At 41.1% G+C, this 18,568-nt stretch overlaps 2 protein-coding genes across 3 annotated transcripts; both read left to right on the forward strand.

The window, feature by feature from the left end:
• Nucleotides 1–408: 408 nt before the first annotated feature.
• Nucleotides 409–6,700, forward strand: DDX5 (DEAD-box helicase 5). 2 transcript variants are annotated; one of them, XM_083353567.1, is made up of 13 exons: nt 409–527; nt 1,749–1,914; nt 2,036–2,132; nt 2,218–2,351; nt 2,442–2,507; nt 2,903–3,044; nt 3,137–3,297; nt 3,429–3,601; nt 3,699–3,809; nt 4,203–4,264; nt 4,340–4,399; nt 5,556–5,780; nt 6,042–6,700. In XM_083353567.1, the coding sequence occupies exons 1-13, from the start codon at nt 520–522 to the stop codon at nt 6,413–6,415; spliced, it is 1,779 nt and encodes a 592-aa protein (XP_083209693.1). In that variant the 5' UTR covers nt 409–519; the 3' UTR covers nt 6,416–6,700. The 2 variants fall into 2 exon arrangements, with proteins under 2 accessions (XP_083209693.1, XP_083209694.1); XM_083353568.1 differs by having other exon boundaries at nt 417–551.
• Nucleotides 6,701–9,149: 2,449 nt separating this feature from the next.
• Nucleotides 9,150–15,849, forward strand: POLG2 (DNA polymerase gamma 2, accessory subunit). The gene is made up of 8 exons (XM_083354982.1): nt 9,150–9,948; nt 11,365–11,473; nt 11,578–11,683; nt 12,453–12,623; nt 12,781–12,921; nt 13,389–13,469; nt 14,768–14,868; nt 15,651–15,849. Exons 1-8 carry the CDS (start codon nt 9,222–9,224, stop codon nt 15,814–15,816), a joined length of 1,602 nt encoding a protein of 533 aa, XP_083211108.1. The 5' UTR covers nt 9,150–9,221; the 3' UTR covers nt 15,817–15,849.
• The last annotated feature ends 2,719 nt before the right edge of the window (nt 15,850–18,568 follow it).

Genomic DNA, 18,568 nt, shown 5'->3' on the forward strand with positions numbered 1-18,568 from the left:
TGCTAAGCTTGTAAGCCGCCCTGAGTCTTCGGAGAAGGGCGGGATATAAATGGAATTAAAATAAAATAAAATAAAATGGGTGAAGGGTAAAGCCTTTTAAGCGAGTCCGAAATTACAGAGCTGGAGTGACGACATCGTGGGCTGAGCCTTTCCGTTCCTTGGAGATGAAAAAGGCAACTCTCCTCGCCAGCCGACCACCCAGCTGCCTCCAGCTCACCGAAGGGCGCCTGCTAATCTCAGAGGCTAGAGCGCACGCGCCACTCGCCTCAAAGTCCCGCCTCCAAAGGAAAAGCGGAGAGAGCCCTTCGAAGAAGAATGCGTACGTAGAGCACAGAAGGGGGCGGGACCTTCAGTGACGTCGGGAGCCGGCTTCCCGACATTCGTGGCGGTGCCGGGTATATAACCGGCATCCGGCAGTTCAACCACTCCCCATTCAGTCGCCCTCGTCATCGGCTTCAGGTTTTGGTTGCGGTCTTCTCGATCCCCGCTGTTAAGGCCCTGTTCGTCGCCGTCGTCAACATGCCTGGGTATTCCAGTGAGAGGGACCGCGGGTGAGCCGTGGGGCTCGGTTGAGTCGGCTCGGCCATCGCCGAGGCTCAGCCATTTCTTGTGCCGGGTGGGAAGCTGGGGCGTTAAAATGGCGGCGGAGGCTTAACGCGCCGTTTTGCCCGGCGCCACCGACGGCCGCGCGCCACGGGAATGGGGGGGGGGGCGTCTGTGTCCGAGGCCTCGAAGGAGAGCCGAGCCGAAATCCTTGAAAGCTGCGGCCGGATGCTGAGGCCGCGGCGAGTCGGAGGGAAATGAGGAAGGGGCGAGGGAGAGCGGTAGGGTTTGGGGGGGGGATGGACTGCGCTGGCGGGAAAAAAAAGGGGGCGAGGAGGTGCCGGAATGGAGGGGGAAGAAGAGGTGCGATTAAAAGCACCGTCTTCGCTGCCTTTCCGTCGAAAGCGGCTTCCTTATGTCTAAAAAAAAAAAAATGGCTCCGGCTGTTTAATGGTTGGCCCCGCCATGCGGTGGCTGAGAGGAAAATCAAAATGCCGGCGGCGGCCGCTGCTGCCTCCGTCGTCGTCGTCGTCTTTGTTCTTCCTCTCCGCCTGCTTCTCTCTTATCCCCGCCCCGGCCTTAAAATGGACGCGCCGCCGGAAAATGTGGCGTAGACGGAAAAAGACAAAAGAGGAGCCCCCCTGGAGCCGCTCGACCCGAATTCCCTTTTACGTGTGGGAGGGCGCAGCGCCGGCCGCCCCCTTCGCCCCCCGCCACCGCGTCTGTTTTGCGCCGCAGACAAAAGCGGAGCCTGGGGCAGCGGCTGATTTACTGGTGCCGAGGGGACAACGATGCTTTCCGACATAGCGGTCGGGCTCTAGAAAAGCCTTCGGTATTCGCCGGCGCTTGCGCACAAACCTTTCTTCGCAGGCCGTGCAAGCAGCCTTTTTTTTACGAATCTCTTGAAAGAAACCATCCCGTTGCTCGAAAAGCCAGCTTCGGGTAGATTTCATAATTATTCCCGCCCACTTCGGAGTCTGACGCAGAGAGGGAGTGCCCAAATGCGTTTGTGTGGAAGATATTGTATAGTTTGGATTTATTCCTAGTTTCTCCAGTTGTGCTTTAGGGCCCACGGTGGATTAATTTTTGAGGTTGGCGATAATAAACACCCAGTGCTATAATAAAAGTTTCATCTTGTAAAAACAGTATGGCTTAAGCTTTTAGGTAATTTTTTGTGTGTGTGTGTGTGTAATTTGCCATTGCAGGTTTGGTGGCCCTCGTTTTGGAGGAAGTAGAGGGGGATCTTTAGGAGGGAAGAAATTTGGAAATCCTGGAGAAAAGCTTACCAAGAAGAAATGGAATCTAGATGAGCTTCCCAAATTTGAAAAAAATTTCTATCAGGAACATCCTGATGTTGCCCGGCGTGCTATGGTATGGAAACTGCTTTTACTTACTTAACTTGTATTTTAAATTCTGGTGGTAAGATTGTACTCTAAAAGCAGTATTGATTCTTGTAAGTGTTGTCCACTGAAACATTTTGCTATCTTTGCAGCAAGAGATTGAACAATATAGAGCAAGCAAAGAAATCACTGTTAAAGGCCATAACTGTCCCAAACCAGTTATGAATTTTTACGAAGCTAATTTTCCTGGTAAGAAAATATTATTGGTAACGTAGCCTAACAATTTTAAAGTAGATTTTTGGACTATTAGTTAGACAGGTGCTTTGTCTTCTAGCAAACGTTATGGAAGTAATCCAGAGACAGAACTTTACAGAACCAACTGCAATTCAGGCACAAGGCTGGCCTGTTGCTTTGAGTGGACTAGATATGGTTGGCGTAGCACAAACTGGATCAGGGAAGACATTGTCTGTAAGTAATTACTGCAGTTCTTAATATATCTTAAATTAACAAACATATCGTTAAGATGATTAACAATTGTTCGTTCTCTTTTCTTAATAGTATTTGTTGCCAGCCATAGTACATATAAATCATCAACCGTTCCTAGAGCGAGGAGATGGACCTATTGTAAGTATTTGAACCTATGACCCTTATTTTGGGAAAGAGGGAGATGAAATTAGTTTTGATTATCCCTGCAATACAATATAATTTTTCATAGAATTAAGTTGAAATTTGGTTGTTTCCTAATGGGAAAATAAAATCAGTTAAATTTTAGCATTACCTTTTAAAATCAAACTATATTGGTATATTTAAAGCAATTTCTCTTAAATGAAGTAACATAACTTCTAGGCTGGAGTCAGTGAAATGGTTCAAATTATATTGATACTAAAATCCTATTGATACCAATGGGTTTATTTTTGATAGAACTAAGTCTAAATTTAGTGCTTGTGGTATTTAATATAACAAGTGGCAACAAGTTCAGTAATTTTGTCTTAATTTTGGATTTGGATTTCTCTCCATAGTGTCTGGTGCTGGCACCAACTCGAGAATTGGCTCAGCAAGTGCAGCAGGTGGCTGCAGAATATGGTAGAGCTTGCCGTTTAAAGTCTACTTGTATTTATGGAGGTGCTCCAAAGGGACCACAAATACGTGATCTAGAGAGAGGTATTAAAAAGGGACTATTTAGCAGATTTCTCCTAAAGATGATTTAGGAGAGTACAGAACTGTAAATCCACCACATTTATTACTACTTTCAGGTGTGGAAATCTGCATTGCAACACCTGGTAGACTCATAGATTTTTTAGAAGCTGGCAAAACCAACCTACGGAGATGCACTTACCTTGTTCTTGATGAAGCTGACAGAATGCTTGACATGGGATTTGAACCTCAGATCCGAAAAATTGTCGAACAGATTAGAGTAAGTATAAATACTCATGTTTAATAATGTGCTGAATGATAGGAAATTCAGCCTTGGAATATGCTTGTTCCAGGTTTTGTAGGTAGCGACTGAAGTAGCTAATACATTCTTAACTATTAATTTACTTCTAGCCTGATAGGCAGACACTGATGTGGAGTGCAACATGGCCTAAAGAAGTTCGGCAGCTTGCAGAAGACTTCTTAAAAGAATATGTACACATCAACATTGGGGCATTGGAACTAAGTGCAAACCACAACATTCTGCAGATAGTGGATGTATGTCACGATGTAGAGAAGGATGACAAGTAAGTAAACTTGATTAATTTTCTTCATAGTGGTGGGAAAGATTGGTTTTTATGTGGTAGTCAATTTTATCAATAAATTCTACTTTTATTGTGATAGGCTTATTCGATTGATGGAAGAAATTATGAGTGAAAAAGAAAATAAGACAATTGTGTTTGTGGAGACCAAAAGAAGATGCGATGATCTAACAAGAAAAATGAGGAGAGATGGGTAAGCTATACCTTTCTTTAAAATAAATTGAAGGAATAGGCTTTACGCCTGAATTAATCTCCTTCATCTACCTCTACTTTCGCAGTTCGCTCCTAATACAAATAACAGTCCTGTAGCCTTTCTCTAGCCTTATTGCCAGAAATCGGGTACTGAGAAAAGAGACCTAATTGGATACTGTGTGTCTTGCATAAAGCAGTACTGTCTTATTCTCTTTAAACAATGATTCTGCCAACACGGCAATTAGTTCCTGCACAAAATGGAATAATTTTTGGTATAGGAATCCTATACATTTGTGACAGTGGCACTATCAGTGAGCTACTGGTTTGAGAAAGTATATATAATGTTAAATATATAATTGTATATAATGGTATATAATGTTAAATATAATTACAGATGGCCAGCAATGGGTATCCATGGTGATAAAAGTCAGCAGGAGAGAGACTGGGTTTTAAATGGTGAGTAAAAAGGATAATAAACAATTATTCTGCAAAATACTTAGTGAAGCAAACTAACTTGGCCATTTCTTGCAGAATTCAAACATGGGAAGGCTCCTATTTTGATTGCTACAGATGTTGCCTCCAGAGGTCTAGGTTAGTACAACTCTAATCTTGGGCGATACAGTTTTTTTTTAAAGAAAGTTAATTGCTTTCTTTAACCTCTGCGTTTTTCTAAGTTTTTTCACATAAAGGTGCAGTCTTTGTGGCAAGGCCTAGGCATGACTATCGGAGGACTCGAGGGGGATGGAGGACTAGTGGAAGTGATCGTCTGGACGCTTCCAGTCTGGTAGAGAGGTGAAAGTTGATCATTGTGTGCCAGTAATCTTCAAAAGGCAAAGACTAAAACTACGGTCCCATAAACTGTTCTCTCAAACGGTAGCTTCATTCACGGTTCACTTTTGCCCGGTTATTTCTACTGTTCCATGCTTTGCATGACTTGCCATGGTGCACTGCTGTTTAGTCTGTGTGCATATTGTTTGCTGTGGTCCGTGAGTCTTTGGATTTCAGTGAGTTTGCTGAAATGTTGAAGAATAAACAAACTTCAGTGGCCTGGTATTTTTCCCCCAACCTTTGAAATGGAGAGAGCAGCTTTAAAATGTACTGAGCCTTGAACAAATTGGTGAGTACTGGCACATGAAATTTGAAAGTCCACCTCTCATTTACAAGTTGGGGTGGGAAAGCAGTGGCTTTTCAAACCTGGAGTTCCTCCGTCACCTATACCCTAACCGTCATGTCGAGACCTGCCAGAGAGAGAGACACTCAAGTGAACGCTGGCTTCTTGGAAGCTCTTGCCTAGACGAGACACAGTGCATGAAAACAACTTGATGACCTTTCGGGGACAGGTATGTTTTTCTTGCAGCTGCGGTTAAAAGGTCTTGGCAAGATGAGCAGTGTGGCCCTCTTTTTGAGCTTCTGGTGCGTGGCAAGACCTCATGTTTAAAGTGAGGTCCTTGGGAGCACATGAAGAGGCTACTGTGAACTTATTGGTCCTACTGCAAGAAGCGTTCAGATGTCACTTGACTTGTAGGGGCACTCTGGTAAGGATTTAGATCATGGGATAAATTACAAAGAATTTCAGAGGGAACAGTGCATCGATACTCAATTTTTCTTTTTTCTTTTTGGAATAATTAACATTATTTTCAGCAGTTACCATCTTAAGATCTGTTACTATCTAACTTGCTTTTTCATCTGGCTGTTGTGGTGTGCAAAATTTTGTACATTGCTTTTGCTGCACTGCAACACTTTACAGATGTGGAAGATGTGAAATTTGTCATCAATTATGACTACCCAAACTCCTCTGAGGACTATATCCACCGAATTGGACGAACTGCCCGCAGCACCAAAACAGGCACAGCATACACATTTTTCACACCTAATAACATAAAACAAGTGAGCGACCTCATCTCTGTACTTCGTGAAGCTAATCAAGCAATCAACCCCAAATTGCTCCAGTTGGTTGAAGACAGAGGCTCAGGTAATCACGACTTACCTAACACTTTGATTCTTAATTGCCTTTTGGCTTAAATATTTCAGTGCCTGAAATAGAGATTTTTGGTAATGCTTGGCAAAGATAAATTTTTACTGCTTTAGCTGTACTATGTAAAATATGTTGAATCTAAGCACATTTATATCTGTTCAATGGGAAGGTAGTGTAAGCCTCCCAAGAAGAGCACATTTGGAGGAAGAAACTTTGGAGTAAGGGAAAATCCTGTTAATTTGCTTTTTAATTTTGCAGGTCGTTCCAGAGGGGACCGACGTGACAGATACTCTGCGGGTAAAAGAGGTGGATTTGGTTTTAGAGAAAGGGAAAACTTTGAAAGAACCTATGGTGCAGTGGGCAAGAGAGACTTTGGAGCAAAAGCCCAGAATGGTGGCTTTGGTGCTCAAAGTTTTGGTAATGGAACTACCTTTGGTAACAGTTTTGGAGCAGCTGGCATGCAAGGTGGATTTAGGGCTGGCACTCCAGCCTATCAAAATGGCTATGACCAGCAGTATGGAAATAACATGGCAAACATGCACAGTGCAATGAACCAACAACAGTATACATACCCTACAACTGGTGGTACGCCAATGATAGGTTATCCAATGCCAGCAAATTATACCCAATAACTTAGTCTATTTAAATGTCTTGTTTTTCATAATTGCTCTTTATATTGTGTGTTGAGAAAAGATAGTTATTTAATATGGAACATGCAGAAAGGTCTGCAGTGCAGCAGTAACAATGGTGCACTTCCGCTATTTAAGTTGAATATTCTCTACATTCCTTGAATGATTTTTAGTTTTTTGTACTAGAAAATGCAGACTGTGTTTTCACAAAGTAAATGTACAGTGATTTGAAATAACAGCAACTGAAGGCATTGCATGGCCTTCTAATAAAGGTATTTCAAAACAGAATTTTCTTGTTTGAGTGATCTATTTAGGCTAACTACAGCTAGTCTGTTAATGTTACAAAGGGCACAAATTTGATGTAGTGATTGAAATCTTTGGAAACCAAAGAAAGAAAGATCTCTTTCAAGCCTTTTGAGACTGGGCAATTGTCAGATGGAGCTGAGCAGGCACTGGTTTGTTATGTCATTGGAAAATATTGTGTGTCCCCCCCCTACTGCTTTTTGCAGCTACATGGGAAATAGACTTACTAAGCTAGTTGAACCTTCAACAAAGATAATTTTGGAGATTTATAACTGGGTTCCTGAATTCCTGAATTTTGGGGAAGAATTCCAAGGGATACTAAACATTCTCATAAAAACTTAATACCTTTTAATAAAAGATGTCAATAGAAAAGATTCTACTATACTTTAAACTGCTTAAACTGCTCTCCTATTGCAATGTAAACCCAGATTCCTGATATGGGCAGATTACAGCTTCAGATACTTAAATGTCTAAAATGGTTTTGAGAATTAGATATGTTCTAAATACAACATAAGGCTGACAAATGTGCCAAACCACATGCACACATTCTAGAGATTTTGGGCCTTTTGAGTCAATGTTGACTCCTGTCTACCTAGATAAGTCTGCAGTTTTCTTGGCAACATTTTGGAAATGATTTGCCTATCTCCTAGGGCTGAGAAAGTGACTGGCCCAAGGCCCTCCAGCTAGCTTTATACATAAAAGCTAGGATTAGAACTCAAATCTCCCAGTCTATATCCTTGACCATTAGACTTAGGTGCTCTTAAATTATTTTAGGCTAAAATATCAAATATGTTAAGAAATAAACTTGTGCTTCAGGTAAATGTAAATAATTGAGTTGATATGTTTCAACTTGCCCATAATGGGATTATGTTGCATGATAGAAAGTTCCTCTGGCCTTTTGAGTCAGTGATTGTGTCAATCCAAATCTTAGTTTGCACAGCAGGTTTCCAGGTGTTCAAGGAGATAAATGAATTCTTAAATAGTGGCAAATTCTTAAATAATAGTCATGGGGACAAAAATTGGCCTTCAGCATTCATTAGTTACTGAAGTATCATGAAAAACACCAAATAATAAAGTACACATTTTAAATATAAGTGAAATAAGATTCTGATACACATCACACATTTACATTTGCTAAATGTATTTGCAATACAGATACCACACTTAACTGCACTTGTGACTTCTCGCCTTGACTACTGCAACGCTCTCTACATGGGGCTGCCCTTGAGAGCCACTCGGAAGCTTCAGCTGGTACAGAGTGCAGCTGCACGAACACTTTTGGGGGCTTCCCGATACTCCCATATTACACCTCTCCTCCGTGAGCTGCACTGGCTTCCAGTTGCCTTCCGAGTGAAATTCAAGGTGCTAATGATGACATACAAAGCCCTACATGGCATGGGTCCGGATTACCTACGGGAGCACCTACTGCCAGTGTCAACACCCCTCCGTCCTGTGCGCTCCCACAGAGAAGGCCTCCTCAGGGTGCCACCGGTCAGAGAATGCCGGCTGGTGGCCCCCAGAGGGAGAGCATTCTCAGTGGGTGCGCCAACCCTCTGGAACTGCTTGCCTGCCGAAATCCGGATGGCCCCCGACCTTTGCTCCTTCCGGCGTGACATTAAAAACCTATCTATTCCAGCAAGCCGGCCTGGCCTGATAGATTTTGGGGTTTCATTTGTTTTTGCTACTGTTTTACTGTATACTTACCTTGCTCTGTACACCGCCCCGAGTCCTTCGGGAGAAGGGCGGTATATAAAAACAAACAAACAAACAAATAAATAAATAAATAAGTGACAATTGCTGGTCCCAGTTGCCATTGGTGAGGGCTACCCTGTACAGCACTTAAAAATTGGGTCACTTAGCTATGGCAGAAAATATTGTAAAATGGAGCACATTCATTTAACAACTGCCTTGCTTAATGGAAATTTTGGTCTCGATTGTCCTAAGTCGAGGACTTCTTACATTGTAATACACAGTGCCTTTTTTGTAAAAAAAAAAAAAAAGTGCAGGAACTCACATCACACAACCTGCCTTGCCTACCCTATAAGGTTCCATCCAAAAAGTGCTGGAACTCCGTTCTGGGCGTTCTGTGACAAAAAAGCCCTGGCAATATGGTAGATAAAAGTCTGAAGGCCAATCCAACATAAAATTGCTCTGTGAAATACTCGTGGCTTTCCGCCACGAGGCTTCTTAGCCAAAACAAATCAGGATCGTAGTTTCCTTTAAGCGTCTTGAATTAACTGGACGAGGGCACGTGGCGAATATCGTTCAAATCTCACTAATTTGTGAGATTTTAAGATTAGAGCCCTGCGGAAAGCCGAAGGAAGACAAACCTTAGGCAGCCCTAGGCGGCATGGCTAACAGCGAAGGATGCCGGGAGTCGTAGTTCATCATCACCCGAAAGGCTTTGCAGTCTCGTCGAACGGGAGAGGAGAGATGCACCGGCGCACTCCCGCCGGGCGAAGCGGCGCGTGCGCATTTCAATCGGTTTCCCGAAGCCGTTTCATACATGTGGCTCGGGCGTTGCTCCCGGTGGGGCTGCTTGTGCCTTGCAAATTCCGGCGTTTCCGTAACTCGCAGCGGCGGACGCGGCTCCGGTTGCCCCGTATCTGGGAGGCGGCTCAGTTTTCTCCACAGGCGCTCCCGAAAGAGGCGGAGAGAGAGGCAGCCAGGAGCCCCGGGGTGGGAGCAGCTCGACAGCCTGAAGCTGCTGGCGGGGAGCCGCGCTGCGCCGTCGCAGCTTTTCCGGGCCTCCGCCGTTCCCTCGGTGGCCCAGTCGCGCCTCTGCCTATCTTCTAGCAGCAGCAGCGGCGGCGGCGGCGGCAAGAGCAGCCGCGACCGTGCGGGCGAGGAGTGCGTCGAAACAGCCTTGGCTGCTTGTCAGAGGCGGCATTTCCTCCGAGGAGGGCGAGAAGACGGCCAGCAGAGCTGGGCTTCCTACCTGCGAGGGGACCACCCGGCCTTCGGGCCGCTGGGGGTGGCGCTGAAGAAGAACCTGGCCGCGCAGTGGTGGGAGGCCGTGGTGGTCTTTCGGGAGCACGTGCTGGGCGTGGAGAGCCCGGCTCGACTCGGCCCCGCTGCTGACCACCGGCCCCGGGGGGAGGCCCTGCGCCTGGTGCATCCGCGCACCGTCGGGGAGACCTTGCAGGAGGCGGGATCGGACGGAGAGCAGCCGCTCGCCGCCTTGCAGAAAATGTTAGCCCGATCTGGGATGCTTCGCGACAACCTTCTTCACGGTAGGATGTCACCACTTCTGCAGATAGTTACTGCGGGGCGGCCCCCCCCCCCGGAAAGGCCTGTAACGCGGAAGTCAGAGGGGAAATCAGAATGGAGATGTGGATGTCATTTGCAGTAGATCACCAATAACGTCTCTCAGGGTCGGGCATGCGATAATTTATTTATTTATTTTATTTATTTTAATTCCATTTATATCCCGCCCTTCTCCGAAGACTCAGGGCGGCTTACAAGCTTAGCAGTAGCCTTCATTCTATGTATATGCCTGCTTATTAGGGCTTTCACACACACCCCAAGCGGCATTACTACAAAGTCAGCTTAATTGCCCCCAACAATCTGGGTCCTCACAAATAAGCAAACTTACAAAAATTGAATGCCTCCTTAAGTAACCCCAGCTGCCTGCAATTAGTGCAGGTTCGCATCCCACCAGGCTCAAGGTTGGTTGACTCAGCCTTCCATCCTTCCGAGGTAGGTAAAATGAGGACCCAGATTGTTGGGGGCAATTAAGCTGACTTTGTAATAATGCCGCTTGGGGTGTGTGAAAGCCCTAATAAGCAGGCATATACATAGAATGAAGGCTACTGCTAAGCTTGTAAGCCGCCCTGAGTCTTCGGAGAAATATAAATGGAATTAAAATAAAATAAATAAAAATGAATCTGTGAACAGGCTGCACTCTGTTGACCCTTGTGTGTCAGGAAATGTTGGAATATGTGGAGTTTGGGCAGATGTGTCTGTAAGGTAAAATGAGTCTAATGGCATGTGGGGATGAGCTTGGGAGACAGGAGGAAGAGCTGCAGCCTAGGCACTCCTGATACATGAAATCTGAATCCAAAGGAGAGGTGGGAATGGAGAAAGTATCTCAAAAAAGAGAAAGTACTCCCTAAAAAGGAGGGACAGGGGAGGTACTTTCACTCTTGCAAGATTCTGTAACTGTATAATAAAGGTGTTAGTATTAGTGGTTGGTGCTACTTGTCTGCGCTACCACAAAGTGGAGACAGTAGATGATAAAAATGCATAAGTGTGCTGCTACTTTTCCACGTGGAAAGGAGGAACTTGCATTATGTCATTATGAACATTTTGCTATTTTGGTGTGTGTGTGGTTAGTTAGTTGCCTAATTTAGTACTTCTATGTTTTTATGGTTATGTGACTGTTGTATTCCTATGCTTAGTTTAAATTTTCATTTAATGGTACAGAGATGGCACTGTAGTTATTAATTGAAAATGCAGGTATGTTAAGTGTTATGTCTGAGATTAGATCATTATATGGTATAATCAAGCATTAGAATCATGTGATTTTATGAGACATTTACATCACTGCATAGCATATTTGCATATAATCATCCACAGGCTGTTTCTCTTCTGGATAAATGAAATTGTCCTGAAATATTGTAATAATGTTTATTAATTTATGTTTATAGGTGCTTTAGAGCATTATATTGATTGTCTGGAATTGGTAAACCAGAGACTGCCTTTTGGAATTGCACAAATAGGAGTATGTTTTCATCCAAATGACACAAATCCTATGAGGTACAGTAATCCAGATTCCTAAATTCTTTTTTGTAGATATGTTCCCTTTTCTGGAAGATAAACAACTTGCTTATTTATTTACCTCTTCTTGGTATTCTTTAAAGAACAGGTGAAAGGACAATGGCGTCCCTTGTTTGGTACAGCTCTGCCAGAACAGCTGGGCAGTGGCTTGGCTATTGGTTACATCAGCGGCTCCAGTGGTGGAGAAAGGTATTTAGAGAGATCTTACCTATATTAGATGTTAAAATTATCAAAATATTGAATAGTTCCTCTGAAAAAACTGCTGTTAAGTTGAAAGTAAAATAGATATTTTTACATTTAATTAATTCAGCTCACTGCTTTAAATGCTACTTTAATGGTAACCGAATTACTTTTCTTCTGAGTAGTTCAGAAAACCAGCAACTGCAAATCAAAAGATTCAGTTTCTATAGATAACAGTCCAAAATTAATTTGAAATTTAAACAGAAAAATTTCAAATGATTTTTAAAAAACACTTTTTCACAAATACTTTGGGGGATGTTAAAATACGTTTTTACAACTTGTTAGAATTAGGATAATTTTTCCCATATCAGCAAAAATTGCAGTCCATGTCTGTATAGTATGGTTCTGGGGTATACGTTGTTTCCTAACCATATTTTTCAAAATGAACGTGTACTTATTTTCCAAGGTGAAAAGCATACCGTTTTCCGTTTGTTGAGAATGAAGATAAATATTTGTAGTCTTAAATTTGGGTGTACCTGGAATATACTTAGTCTGTAAATCCCTGCATATTTATGTTGCTTTTTAATAGTTTGCCACAAGCCCATTCAACTTAGTCTGTAAATCCCTGCATATTTATGTTACTTTTTAATAGTTTGCCACAAGCCCATCCAACTTAGTCTGTAAATCCCTGCATATTTATGTTACTTTTTAATAGTTTGCCACAAGCCCATCCAACTTAGTCTGTAAATCCCTGCATATTTATGTTACTTTTTAATAGTTTGCCACAAGCCCATCCAACTTCAGCAGCGGCACTTGCAGTGAAGAAGGAAGAAAAGGAAACAATCTGTATTATAATTTTCCCTGGGGGAAGGAAACAATAGAAACTCTGCAAATGCTGGGAGATAATGAACTATTACAAATGTATCCAGGAAACGTATCAAGATTGTATGTAAGTTTTATTAAACTCTTTGGTGCTGTTGCTAGGTTAGCACCAAAGTCACTTTTTTTTGTACCATCCCTTTTGATGTAATATGAGCAACATAGGTGATAATGCTGAAATGTGGGCACATTTAACTGAATGCACATTTTGATATTTTTTTCTTCAGGGTCGAGACGGGCGAAAGCATGTTGTTCCTCATGTCCTCTCTGTGAACGGCAATTTGGACAGTGGAGTTTTAGCGTACCTCTATGATAGCATGCAAGTGTCTGAAAATGGCTTGACCAAAAAGAAAGCTCTGCAGAGAACGGTGATTCATATTCCTAAATTAAATTAAATCAATGCCAATGGAAGCTGAGCATAAGATTCTTCCCTTGCAATTGTATTCAGAAAACGTGTTTAACACTGTTCCTGTTTTGAGTCTTTTCATTTGGAGAATTAAAGATTCTATTGCTGTAAATTTGGAAACTATAAATGTAGTTTGCATTGCTTTCGGTGGATTGGATATAGAAACTCCCCATAAGGAAACAGTGTGATCTTTGACCCTTTCCCCATCTACTGTATGTGTGAATCTTCTTCTTCCCCCCTCAAATTCTGAAGATTGAAGGCATGGAGAAACAACCACTGGAGATTGCAGAGGGACTAAGCAAGTATCACCTTCATTTTTCCCAGCAGGAGTATTCTGAGACGAGGAAGCTAGCTTTTAAGAACTGTCCTTCTCTTCAAATATTTGCAATTGTTATTTTTACGTTATTTATCAAAAATGTTTTATTTCAGGTCCTAAAACTTCATCCATGTCTGGCACCCATCAGAGTAGCTTTGGATATGGGAAGGGGCCCAACAGTCGAGTTGAGGCAGGTGAGCTATCACAGCAAGATTTTTTAAATAGCTTTTATGTCTCTCTATTTGAACAAAAGCAGCTGATTTTTTTTTAAAAAAAGCACTTTCCATCTAACTCTTTTGGCCAAGCGTTAAAGATAAAAGATAAAAACCCTTCCCCAAGAAAAAAAGTAGCCAGAATCTACATTCAATGCTGGGTTGTTTCCAGGAAAGTATAATGTAACAATAGGGCAGATTTAATTCTATACACATTAAAGGAAACAACTTCAGTATATGTAGCTTTTCTGTACTTATTGTTGGGTCAAGGGTTCTGCTGTGCAGAGGAGAAATATTTTTGATCCACCAATCTGTTAACATGCCTAACACTGAAGCTAGTATCTATGGAAGTTAGGTCTGCACTAGAAAAGCTTTTGCTAAAAGCATGTCCTTTGGTACTGAGTCACTATAAAATTATGTGATTATAGGAAAACTTGACAGAAAATCTCCATTCTGCTCTTAAGTTCACCAGGGTTATAAAGATTGTTCTATTAAGCTTCTGTACCAGTTGGCATGCTGCATTTGATCACACAGGGTTTAAATTTGGGGCATCTAATATGGAAAATAAGTAATTAAAATAAATTGAATATAATTTGTATTATTAAAAATAAATCTTAAGTAAATGGACAGATTGTTTAGCTCAATCCCACTCATAACAGCTGAATATTTCTGAGGATCTATGTGGTGATGGACCACATAATCTGAGGTCATTTCCAATTTTGTGATTCTGATTGAACAGGCAGCATAAGATTTTGATCCATTTTTAAAAATCTTCTGATTGCTTCTGGAAAGCTTTTACCCCTGTAACACCTTTGCAACGTTTTTGGCTTCTTGGCTACCTCAAATAAAGAATTTCTCTCTATAATTCTGTTCAGTATTAGTGTAGGGTAAACCTACATTCAATATTAGAAGTGCATCATATTATGTAAATATTGTATGAAAACTCCTGAATCGTAAGAAAATGTCTAATAAAATAGGACCCACTTTACATGGATGGAAGTTCAGAGCACCAAGCTCTTAGACCTAGCAATGCTAATAAATCTTAAATAATTACAAAAAAAAAATAGTTTAGATCCTTAATTTTGCAAACAATATAGAAAATTAAAAATAAAATGTATTGGAAGAAATGATCCAAAGTTAGCATAAGGATATTTTTTCTTTTCTCTTTCACCCAGAAAGTATCATGTATTTAAATCTCCTTACTGCCAGATATAAACTTTTCTATCATTACAGTTTTATCTTTTCGTTTAATGACTGAAGAAAGTTTTTTCCCCCCAAAGGTGTGCCAAGAGTTGTTCAAGGAATTGTTAGAAAATGAGATTACTGTTTGGCCTGGCTATCTGGAAACCATGCAATCCTCTTTGGAGCAGCTTTATACAAAGTAAGGAGGAGAAAAGGGGCATAATTCAGAATTTAATGTTGAGAGGTAAATGTGGAAAATGTATAATATTGACAAGTTGTTAAATTTGCTCAAAGTCTTTTTGAGCAAACCAGTTAACCTTAAGATACCAAAAAATGATGGCTGCATTTATTTGTAAGTTGAATTTAATCATATGCCTTAACATACAGTTTAGTGAGCTGAAAGAATAAATAAGTAGCATAATTGTGGTTTATCGGATAAATCACACTTGGATTAGTTCCCACTTAAATCAGATTTATACAAAGTACTTTATGGTTCAGAGTGAAATACAAGTCCATCTACTGTTTAGGTCCTGAAAATTCAGGACTCCATTTGAAAAGTAATCAATTATTTGTTAAAGTAATTTAAAAGGAATTTAGAAGATGTAAATGGATCATATCTACTCTCTAATTCATTAGTCCCCAACCTTTGTGGCTTGGCGGCCCAGCAGGCGGGAGGGGAACTAGGCTGCATGAGTGGCGGACTGGCGCACTCGGCATGCACATGCAGCTTGACTTGTGCAAGTTGAGCACATGTGTGTGCATGCATACCCACCGCTCATGCAAGTCAAGCTGTGCATGCATGCTGGTCCGCTGCTCGTGCACTCGGTTCTGAATAGGTCACAGCAGAGTAGTGGACTGCAGCCTGTGGGTTGGGGACCCCTGCTCTAATTGATTCTGAAAATACGCTTTCCTACTATACATGCCTGATGCTGCTGTTGCAAACACTGGATAGTAACTCTTTGTTCTTATTCCTGTTGATAGGTATGATGAAATGGGTGTGCTCTTCACAGTCCTGATCAGTGATGCCACACTAGAGAATGGGCTGGTGCAGTTGCGAAGCAGAGATACTACTTTGAAAGAAACAATGCATATATCTAGATTAAAGGACTTCTTAATCAAATACATGTCTGCAGCTAAAAATACTTGATTTTTTTAAAAATAAAGGCAATTTTGAACCTTTCTTTCTGAATGTTGACACTTCTTTACCATGGGTCATACAATATAAGTCAGAATATATCTTCTCTAATATGTAGTTCTGTTTGCTGGGATATGCATTCTTTCCGTATGAGAAGGGAAGGTAAAGCAGACAAAACCTTTCATGTGTAGAATTACGATTGTGAGTTCATAATATTACAGAACTATGTCTAACAGAAATAGAAATAATATGTTAACATTCCATTTCCAAGTTTAAGAACTTGGTGGTTGTTGTTTTTTAAAAAAAATAGTATTTCAAAGGTTCAATATTGTTTTTCTCTAATTTGGATTTAAAGAGAAATTGGGATGTTAAGGGCATCTTATCATCTGAAGAAGGATCATTTAAGCCTATATTTAAATCAAATTGTTCTTTTTGCCCATTTTCAACAACAGTATACATAAATGGCATTTCCAAAAGCTTGAAAGCATACTAATATAGGAAGTTGGTGTCATATGTTTCAGTGTCCACGTTGCTCTTCAATAAAAACAGAACTTCACCTTGGAGCCAAATTGCCAAGGAACAATAAATAATGCTGAACTTCAGAACTGAACAGAAAAGACCTGATCAGTTCTTGGTTGTTGTATCTCAACAGAACTGACATCAAATCAAAGACATAAAATAAGGGGCATTAGCTTTTTTAAAATGTGACATGTTATAAGTAGTGAAGAACTTTCTAGAAATTCAGTATCAATGAGCAATTGGAAGAGCCTGTTTAGCTTGGAGAAACAAGTGGCAATCCTGCTTCATAAGACAGACTCGTATCTTTATATAATGAATTATATAATTATTCACTCAATTCATTATATAATGAATTATATAATTATTCACTCAAAGTGAATGGGAAAAAAGCCCACTGATTTATAAGGGAGCCTCTGAAAGGATCCCTCAGAAACCAGTTGGCTTTGACTTCCCTACACCAGTTATAAGTAATCTTTTATCTTCTGGTTATTTTGGAATTCAACTCTGAAAGCCTGTGTTCAACCCTGTCTTCCCAGTGTGTGTAAGCTAGTAGTTGAAACAGCAAGGAGCTCTCTTGCTCTGATATGTCTTTTTTCATTATCTTTTCTAGGAAGCAATGATATGTTCCTGTTTAGGTAGGCAGCACCATCTAATATGACTGCAATTATTGGCTAGTTTCACCAGCCCAAATATAAATAGACCAATCTCCGACCCTTTTAGCTTTCCATAAAGCTCTTAAAAACCTGGCTATGCTGTTTAGCCTGGGGTGCTACATGCCTTCTGGCTATATTGTTAACAGGCCAGATATTTTGCTTGAGTATCCACTTCAAATTAGACGTTTTAATGTTTTTACTGTTCTAGTGCTTTTTACTCTTTTTATTGTCTTAACGTTTTATAAACTTTAATTGTAATATATGTTTTGAATTGTGAGCTGCCCAGAGTCATTTGCTGAGATGGGCAGATATAGAAACCAAACAAATAAACTAACAAATAAACAAACAATCAAATAGACATGTACATGAATGCTCACGCATAATTAGAATGATTTTGGTCCACAATATTTAAAATTACCATATCTGCCATCATCTGTCTTGGTTTTCATTTTCATATTGCAATATTCCATTTCTTCGGTTGCTCCATAAGCTGAACGATAATGCAAGAAAGGAATCAGGTACTGTTATAATAATGGGGGTGAGAAATTAAGTGACATTTCTCCGAAAAGAGTTTCAAACGTATGAATTGGGATGTGCAAAATGGGTCAAACCTGAAACAATCCAAGTTCAAAATTATTCATGCATGAAACAAAACAGTTTTGGTTTGAGTATGAAATCATGGAGGCTGGTTTCATGTTCAAGCATGAAATACAATACAGCGGTTGGGAAAGGAGTACTTTCCTTTGTTGCTTTCGTGATAGGATTGGAAGTTGTTTTGTCTCTTACAGTTCTCTCTGGGTGCTACAGCGGGAAGTCATGCCCTTGTGTTATGGCTTAGACTGGATGGAAGTCACCTGGAGGTGGAGTTTTGGAAAGAAGAAGCAGGCATTTAAGAAATACTTAAATGCTGTGAGGAAACTGTTCTAGAGCTGGCTGTTCTCCCACTTGTCACTTCACAGCATAACTGCCTAGAACAGTGCAGTGTATCCATGCTGGCTAGGGAATTCTGGGAGTTGAAGTCCATATATGTTAAAGCTGGCAAGTTTGAAAAAGACTGGCCTAGAAGGTAAATTACTGCTTGTTTTTTCCCCCCTTCATTTGTGTGCCAAAGAAACCGATTGTAAATACAAAAGTATTAACATAGGATTGAGTTGACTGGATTGGCCTGTCTAATATGTGTGTGTGTGTGTGTGTGTGTGTGTGTGTGTGTGTGTGTGTGTATTTACTGTGTCAGTTCTTTTGTCTCTTGATTGTGGAGCTTCCAGAGTACCTTTAAGGACTCACAGCATTTGTAGAGGCATCCTGAGTCTCAACATCAGTGGGACCCACACAGGTTTAGCAAGCCATCCACATAGGTTTTTTCCCCTCCTAAACATTTTCTATATACAGTACATGTATATGCTCTGCTTTGGTTAGTTGCGTGAATACTGACTCTTTTGGAGTTTTTGGAAAAACTGAAAAGGTTAACATTGGTTGGTTAGCTAATTGTGCTTTTGGTGTTTATCACTGCACTTTGTGCATGTTCACATGCCCTTTGTTTGTGCAGGCATCGGAGTGCATTTAAAAATGCAAATGACCCTGTCGATAGGCTT

Source organism: Vipera ursinii (genome assembly GCF_947247035.1).
Source record: "Vipera ursinii genome assembly, chromosome: 2".
Classification (NCBI taxonomy): Eukaryota; Metazoa; Chordata; class Lepidosauria; order Squamata; family Viperidae; genus Vipera; species Vipera ursinii.